This window comes from Limulus polyphemus, unplaced genomic scaffold, assembly GCF_000517525.1.
Source record: "Limulus polyphemus unplaced genomic scaffold, Limulus_polyphemus-2.1.2 Scaffold558, whole genome shotgun sequence".
Lineage (NCBI taxonomy): Eukaryota > Metazoa > Arthropoda > Merostomata > Xiphosura > Limulidae > Limulus > Limulus polyphemus.
This window is the reverse complement of record NW_013666168.1, coordinates 469,445-477,505: the sequence shown is the minus strand read 5'-3', so window position 1 is coordinate 477,505 and position 8,061 is coordinate 469,445. Positions and strand designations below refer to the sequence as shown.

Genomic DNA, 8,061 nt, shown 5'->3' with positions numbered 1-8,061 from the left:
GGATTCGAACCCGCGACCCTCAGATTGTGAGTCGAGGAAGAAGAAGAAAGAAAGAAGAAATAAAAACAACAGAAAATCAGTATGTCTGACTGCGGACACATAAAACAATATTCCCTTTAAATTAAAACAACTTAATTCTGCCAATAAGTTTTACCTTACTTGAGCTCAGTATGAAATAAAATATTGGTTACCAAGTGGCGTAATCTACATGTATATCAAACATACAAGCAGTTACACTAAAAATAAGAAAATACACATTTTGAAACAGTAAATCAAATGTTTCAAAAATAACAATAGTATCTCACGGATAAAAAGTACCCAATTATAACAGATTACAACATTTTATAATCTCTGTCGCTCATAGGAATAGAAATTAATCCTGATTTCGCATAGTAAGCCTATTATTTTGAACTATAGGAAGATTAAATCAGCGAACTGAACAACAACAACAACAACCAAAAAACGGAAGTAATCCAATAAATGTTAACATTTGATAAAAGCAAGCTACCTACACAGATTAAAACTAAGAATACATTTAGTAATGAGCATAGCTAATTAAACATGATTATTTCATCGGTTTGTATTACGCTGTTAATGCTAATCCACTGACATATACATTTGCTTTTCAATGAATCTTGACTGTATTGACTGTATTTTCCTTTCCTTTATTCATCTTTATACAGGATGTTTTATGAAACAACCATGTAGCGTACTCTGAAATTAATTGCAAATTGTTTATATATTTATCATAAAACAATAGCTGATATTTTGTATTTCAATTTTTATAATTAGTTTGATTAGGTGTGTGAAGAGGGCGTTTTGTATCCTTGAAACGACTTCTCAGTCCTTAAACTATATTCAAGTATATATATAAAAAACAGCTTTCTCACACACACTAAGCTTCTGAATGTTTCACAATCAGAATATGGTTGCACTTGGTAACAATATAAAAACCTTGTTAATTTTATTCATATCGTTTCACCAGGTTTACCTGGCACCATCAAGTGGGATACAAGAATTGAGGCTAATATAATTTAATTTTAAAAAAAGAATCACGTGAGAATCTATAATGTGACGGATTTATTATTGTATATTTATTTTAATATTAATGTTTGTTTAAATTTAATTTATATTTAGAAATGTATATAAATTATACTCTTAAATATGTATTGCGAAACTTCCGCCTATTCTCTAAAATTGTAGAAGATTCTCGAGTGTAAGAATCAACAATATATTGTGTACGTAAACGCCAGTGTAGCTTTGTATTGTTACGTAATCTGAATTTTCGAGAAACTCTCCACACGCCTATAAATATAATCAAAACAGCCTAAAAACAGTATTTATTATTGTGTTACCGTAATTAGGGTGCTATAAACCCTGTAGGCTATAACTGTGATTAACGCTTATTAATAGGAAAACTTCAGATATTTGACAAGAAACGTTTATAAATTTCGATCATTGCAAACTATTTAACTTCAGTGGATTCACATCGGACATTAGTACTTTAACGAAAACATTACCTAACGTCATCGGTGGAAACTCGACTGTAATCAGCGAGAACTAGAAAGCTAGCTAGTTCCCTGTTAAGTGAATTGTACCTACGTCAACTCGAAATTAACACGCTCATCGTAAATCCTCGATAAGATATCAAGGAAGTTTCAGACTAGAAAGAAGACTTTATATTGCTTGCAAGTTTGTGAAACTTTTTATATAAATCATTGTTTGCAATAACTATTTGTAATAAATGTTATTGTAAATTGTATTGTTGTTTATATATTAAAACATATTTGTATTAAAAAAAGAAAACTGTGTGAATCAATCTTGTTGGCAAATATCATAAATTTGAGATATATCGGCATATATCCAAATACTAAACCCAAAGTACAAGTTAACTCAGTTTCAGAGCATTCTAAATTGTAAAACGTAACAATAACAATAATAGCCTACTAGCAATTGCAGACAACAAAGTAATTCATCAATGAGCTGGCAATAAATAAAACCTTTAAGCCTGAGACTAAGTATGAAAATTCCTTCTATTTACAAGAGAGAAGGAAATGATTAAAATAGATAAAATTGCACATGTTTGTAATTAAAATCATAAATAATAGTCAACGTTAAACTGGTACACAATTAAAAACATTTTATTTAGGCTTATCTATGGCCTTCAAAACCAAATATGCCAAGAAGACTTGAGATGACTGGAGGATGTCCTTATCTATATAGTATAACTTCTCTAAAAAGGGGAGTTAAATTACCCCCGCAAGACCATTCAGATGTGATGGAAGCCTAGGTGAGTGTTTTCAGGGTCGCTGAAACCATATCTTTCCCAAATTTTGCATTCGTGGCCCTCTCGGGTTCCCGAGGGCGCCATGGTTAAAACTATGTTAATACTTCCTAACTTGGCACAAGTGCTTAGGTACAATGGGCGAGTGTCCTAACGAAGCTTTTTAAGCACATGCCTCCTTGTGGTAACTACAGAAGTAATTGGGTATCATTAAGAAGTTTGGGCGGTACACTGGGGCCTCTTTGAGCAGAAGAGCCCGAGTATTTCATGCTAATTTGATTTAAAGAATAATGATCCAAGTACGAACTAAAAATCCAAAGTCCGATCTTTAATCTAGAATCTGCAAGAAAACTTGTCGTCTGCTACATTTATATTAAATAAAAAGTTGTTCTCTAACACCTAAGAACGCGCTGCTGTCAAAGAACTTATAACGTGTGTTTTTGCCACCCTTAGTGAGTAACTAATTTCCTTCAGCAATTATTATTTTGAAACTAGAACAAACCTGCCTATTGTAAAATAAAGATATTTGCATCATACACGAGTTATAATGCTCATTTTCGAAATGTTGTTATGTTATCTTCTCGTATATGACATCTACAGAGATGGGAAGCGACTGAGAAAGGCGATGTGTCAAAGTGTTTATTGAATTATACACAAAAAAACGGCCCTGTATGGCCAGGTGGTTAGGGAGCTCGACTCGCGAGTCCGAATCCTCATCCCACCGAACATGCTCGCTCTTTCAGCCGTGGGGGTGTCATAATGTGACGGTCAATCCCACTATTCGTTTGTAAAAGAGTATCCCAAAAGTTGGCGGTGGGTGGTGATGACTAGCTGCCTTCCCTCTAGTCTTACACTGCTAAATTAGGGACGGATAGCGCAGATAGCCCTCGAGTAGCTTTGTGCAAAATTAAAAAAAACAAACAACACAATAAAATGCAGCACAACAATCGACCCTAGCTTTACATTTTAAGTGGTGTTATACTAAATTAATAGTGAAATCAGAATTGCAGCAAATCTCCGCAAAAAAAAAAAGTTTTTGTTCAACATAAAATTGGCAAGTAGGAGACTTCCGCGTTAGATGTTAAAGTCAGTACATTGAAATAACAATTTGAAAATAGGTTGATTTGAGATCGTTTGCATGTCAAACAATTATTGGGTTCCACTATTTGAACCGGTGATGGAAAAACTACTAACCTACAATGAACGATTGTTGGAGCGTTTACCTCGTCACGGTACTCTCGCACCTTCCAAACAAAACTGAGAAAATCGCTGGCATCAATGGGAACGCCGTGGTCAGGCCACGCTACGTACTGCATTTGAATAACATTCGTTTCTGTATTTGTCTAGAAGCAGAAGAAAAGACAAAGACCATGTTACAATTCAATACTATTGTGTAATAGTATGAAATATTGAATTTCGTAAGATTTCGCGTGAAAAGTTTTAAGAGACATTGTTCGGTCTCATAACACAAAAGTTTGGTGATTAATTTTTGTAATTATATGTTATAATTTCTACCGATAGGTGTGGTCACGAGTTGTCATTGTTTAATATATCTTGGGAATAAAATATTAAACCTACTCTTTCCCCATTCATAGAAATGGGAACTTAAGACAGACCTAGGAGAGGAAAATTCTATTTAACGATAGGCTGAATAAATAAGCTTTTAAATAGAGGATAAGACACGAAATGACCAATGAAAAATGAAAAGTTTGTCTGTTAGAGCATCCTTCTAAACTTAGTGCATGACTAATTAGTCAGATATTGTGATTTGTAAGCTTTCAGTTCAGAAAATTTGGTAATATAAGTCCGAATAACCTTGCTTTGAATCAATAGTCAAAGTAATGGTAAGCCTCTTTCTGAATCGTGATTTTGTTGGAGAAAATTACCAGTTTATTGTGAACGAGAAAGAAGTGAAAATTAAGAATATTATCATATTGGACCTAGTAAAGCTTGTGCACGTACTCGTAATAAATCAGTTGTTTTTATTTCTGTAGTAAACTGTTAAAGTGTTATTTTTAAGCAAGTCTATGAATCTCATCTGTCAGTCCGAAAGAAATGCACTGAATGTCCGCTGCATAGCACAGCTGTAACACTCATAACACAGGCCCTGTTTACGTATTAATAACACATATTATCATTCATTTCTACGTGCTAAGGATATGGTCCAAATTATTGTATTTCAATTAAGTTTGGTATTTATCTTTATGTGACCAAACAAAAGTATTTTAGTATTTCTCGTGTTTGAATGTCTTTACACACTCTTAGGTGTATATTTATGTGCTACAAAGCTTAGAGAATTGGTAATAAAATATAGTTTTATAAATTATACACATTTCTACTTGCAATATATATTAGCATTTTCATTATCAGTTTTCAAAGTAAAACCAATAATAATAGAATCATACATTTATTATTTTTTGTTTATGTTGTAAATTTAAACATAACTTACGAGATCTAATCTCAACAAATAGATCACTAAATTGGAAATAAAATGCTCCGAAATGTGCATAAATAAACACTTCATAAACCCCAATTTTATTCCATTAATATAGAGAATAGGCATTACTAATAGCTTTTACTAGTTACTTTTCAACTCTGTTCTCAGAGTATTTCCGTCCAATGCTTCATTCGTCTTTTTTAAATAAAAACTACTAATACTATTATATTTATAAAGATTTTAAAACATTTAGGGTTTTTGAATTGGCAGGCAACATTAGATTTCTTTTGTTGCAAATGTTTCTTATCTTTTAATATTTTGTCGCTTCTTCAACAGTGTCAGGAGTACAGACAGTATGTATAATTTTATACAAATATTCAACTACTTGAAATAAAATTTTTTGTTTTTTTGTGAAAAATAGACAAAGAGTAGACTTGCAACTTCCGGTCAATTTTTATTTAACACTACATGTATAAGTAACGCAGTGTTTTAGTATAAATTAGTAAATTTACTTCATTTATCAGCAAGTGCCCTTCCTCTAGTGGAACAGATAACCGTCAACCTTTACACACTGTGTTCTACTTTATAGCAAACTTTCCTAAGAGAACGCTCACGTGACACCATATATAAATGATCACAAACCATAGGTAGCTAGAGTAAAAGGATATTAGCCACATTCTTTGACCAACGTTCTGTTGTTTGTGCGAAGATGTTTTTATAAAATATTGGTGAATATGAAATGATGCAATCTTACCTGTTTATTTTTTAGACAAAATTCCCGATGAACAAGGTATGGCGTTTCCATTTCAACTATACAGGTGACTTCCAAATGACCAAATGTTTCCGTTTTATGTTTATCTGGCCAATACTTATGACATTTCGTTCGACCTCGTTCTAGCAAGGTTGTAACCATAACAACTAACTTCGATTTCTGTTCCCACACCATCTGGAAAGACGAGATACGATTGTGTGCCTGTTCTATACTGTAACTGTTTGTTTGTTTTTAATTATGCACAAAGCTACACAAGGGCTATCTGTGCTCTGCCCACGACGGGTATTGAAACCCGGTTTCTAGCGATGTAAGTCCATAGACACACCCTGTGCCACTGGGGGGCCTCTACTGTAACATCATAAATTTTCTTTGTGGTACATACCATCAAGGCTGGTGTAATCGGAATGATCATTACATCACAATAAAACTGATAACAATAATATGTGTTTGAAATCATTGTTAAACTTATTGTGATAATTCTACATAATCACATCAATTAACTAATATTATTAGATGCTTTATGTTATCCAGAAAACAGTTCCAGCCTTTCAGTAAATTAACAGACAGTAAAACAAACTCGTAAGCATATCTACAAGTATGTTCATTTTTTCTTACTCAATTAGATTAAGACAAGTATGCAACAGATTTGTTATCTGATGAGTTAGTGTTCAAGAAATGGTGCCAATTTTGATCACATCACGTTTTTTTTCATGTTACAGCCGATTTGGGGTACTTCATAAGTTAAAGCCCAATAAGTGGTGCCAATTTTGATCACATCTGTCAAATGTGCTGCCAACAGCGTTTTTTTATGTTACAGCCGATATGGGGTGCTTCATGAGCTAGAGCCCAATTATTTTAATCAAATCCGTCAAATCTACTGCGAGCAGCGCCTATTTCGCTACAACCGATTTCAGATAGTTGATGAGTTCTTGACAAATAAGTGGTGCCAATGTTGACCTCATCTGTCAAATGTGCTGTAAATGGCCCTTTTTGGCCAAGCCGATTTGGGGTACTTCATGAGTTATAGCCCAATAAGTGGTGCCAATTTTGATCACATCTGTCAAATGTGCTGCCAACAGCGTTTTTTTTTCATGTTACAGCCGATTTGGGGTACTTCATGAGTCATAGCCCAATAAGTGGTGCCAATTTTGATCACATCTGTCAAATGTGCTGCCAACAGCGTTTTTTTTTTCATGTTACAGCCGATTTGGGGTACTTCATGAGTTAGAGCCCAATAAGTGGTGCCAGTTTTCATCAAATCTGTCAAATCTACTGCGAGCAGCGCCTATTTTGCTACAACCGATTTCAGATAATTGATGAGTTCTTGACAAATAAGTGGTTATTATCTGTCAAATGTGCTGTGAATAGCGCTTTTTGGTCAAACCGATTTGGAGTATTTCATGAGTTAGAGCCCAAGAAGTTTACTGTGAACATCAAACAATTTTTAAAGATTCAATACTCCGATTCAGTAAGCGATATAAAAGTACTGTTTACCATAAATCCTGACAAGTAACTTAAATCCAATTAAAGTCAAAGGTAAACTTAACATATGATGTTTATGATACCTTTTGACAGAATTAGAAAACTTTAAAAATTATAGTTTATGAGTAAATCGCTTTAAAATTATTTTTCAGCAAACACTGAATTATTTTTGTCATTTTTGATAGTTTAGCTCGAAATAAAATATAATGGTTGATTATATTGCATGTTTACTGACAATTAAGATGCATTAATTTTCCTTAAAGTGTATTCGATGTTCAACTCAGACTTGCAGATAAGAATACTATCATCTGTTGTAAAACTATTCGTAGTTGTAAAAAATGTCAGTACTTATAAGATCCGGTGATAAAGGTAAACTCTTTTAATATGAATGAAATATGAAATTTAATTTGTTTTTAATTTTTTTACATGTGTACGAACACTTATTTAACAGCAAGCATAATGTTCCACATATTACTTTGTGCAAAATAGTGTTATTATAAACAAATAAAAACTTCTCTATAGTGTCCAAGCCCTCAATGAACTGATGTCCAGGATTCCCTATATTTCTATTGAATGAATGAATTCTTTTTTGCTCTATTTATTGGGCTTGTTGTGGGCTGATGGTTAGCAGGCCAGAATGTGGCCATTGATATGATATGACGGTGACGGTAAATCCGACTACTCGATTAGAGTAATCCAAACGCTTAATTGGATACTGTTAACTATCTGCCTTTCCTCTAGTCTATCAGTTCAAAACTAAGGAGGACTTGCAGAGATAGCTATTGTGTAGTTTTACGTGAATGTTTATAACAAACATTTTTCACAACTTGATTTTGAAATACTGTTAAAACTACCAAGTCAAATATAGACAAAAGTTACATATAATCAAAAATAAAACTATATTAAATTTTAATGATTATTCCAAAATATCTTTTGATTTTATAAAAATTGTTTGAAATCAGAAAGGAAAAAACAAATTAAGTTGTTCTGTTTGTACAAAGTAGAAGCTTAAAGATCTTTCAAATCTGTTATCAGGAATCACTTTTTGTATCAATAAGTGTTAGGTTTTGTTTGTTTGTTTGTTTG

General features: G+C 33.0%; 1 protein-coding gene across 3 annotated transcripts in view; it reads right to left on the bottom strand.

The window, feature by feature from the left end:
• Positions 1 to 8,061, bottom strand: part of LOC106459093 (tyrosine-protein phosphatase non-receptor type 3-like) — a 71,886-nt gene that overhangs the window by 6,778 nt on the left and 57,047 nt on the right. For 2 of the 3 annotated variants that reach the window (XM_022385509.1, XM_013918676.2), the window contains 2 exons: positions 5,476 to 5,667; positions 3,479 to 3,627 (listed from right to left, as the gene is read on the bottom strand). In XM_022385509.1, coding sequence (XP_022241217.1) covers positions 3,479 to 3,627; positions 5,476 to 5,667 — 341 coding nt within the window. The remainder of the gene's footprint in view (positions 1 to 3,478; positions 3,628 to 5,475; positions 5,668 to 8,061) is intronic. The other variant, XR_002610502.1, reaches the window with a different exon arrangement.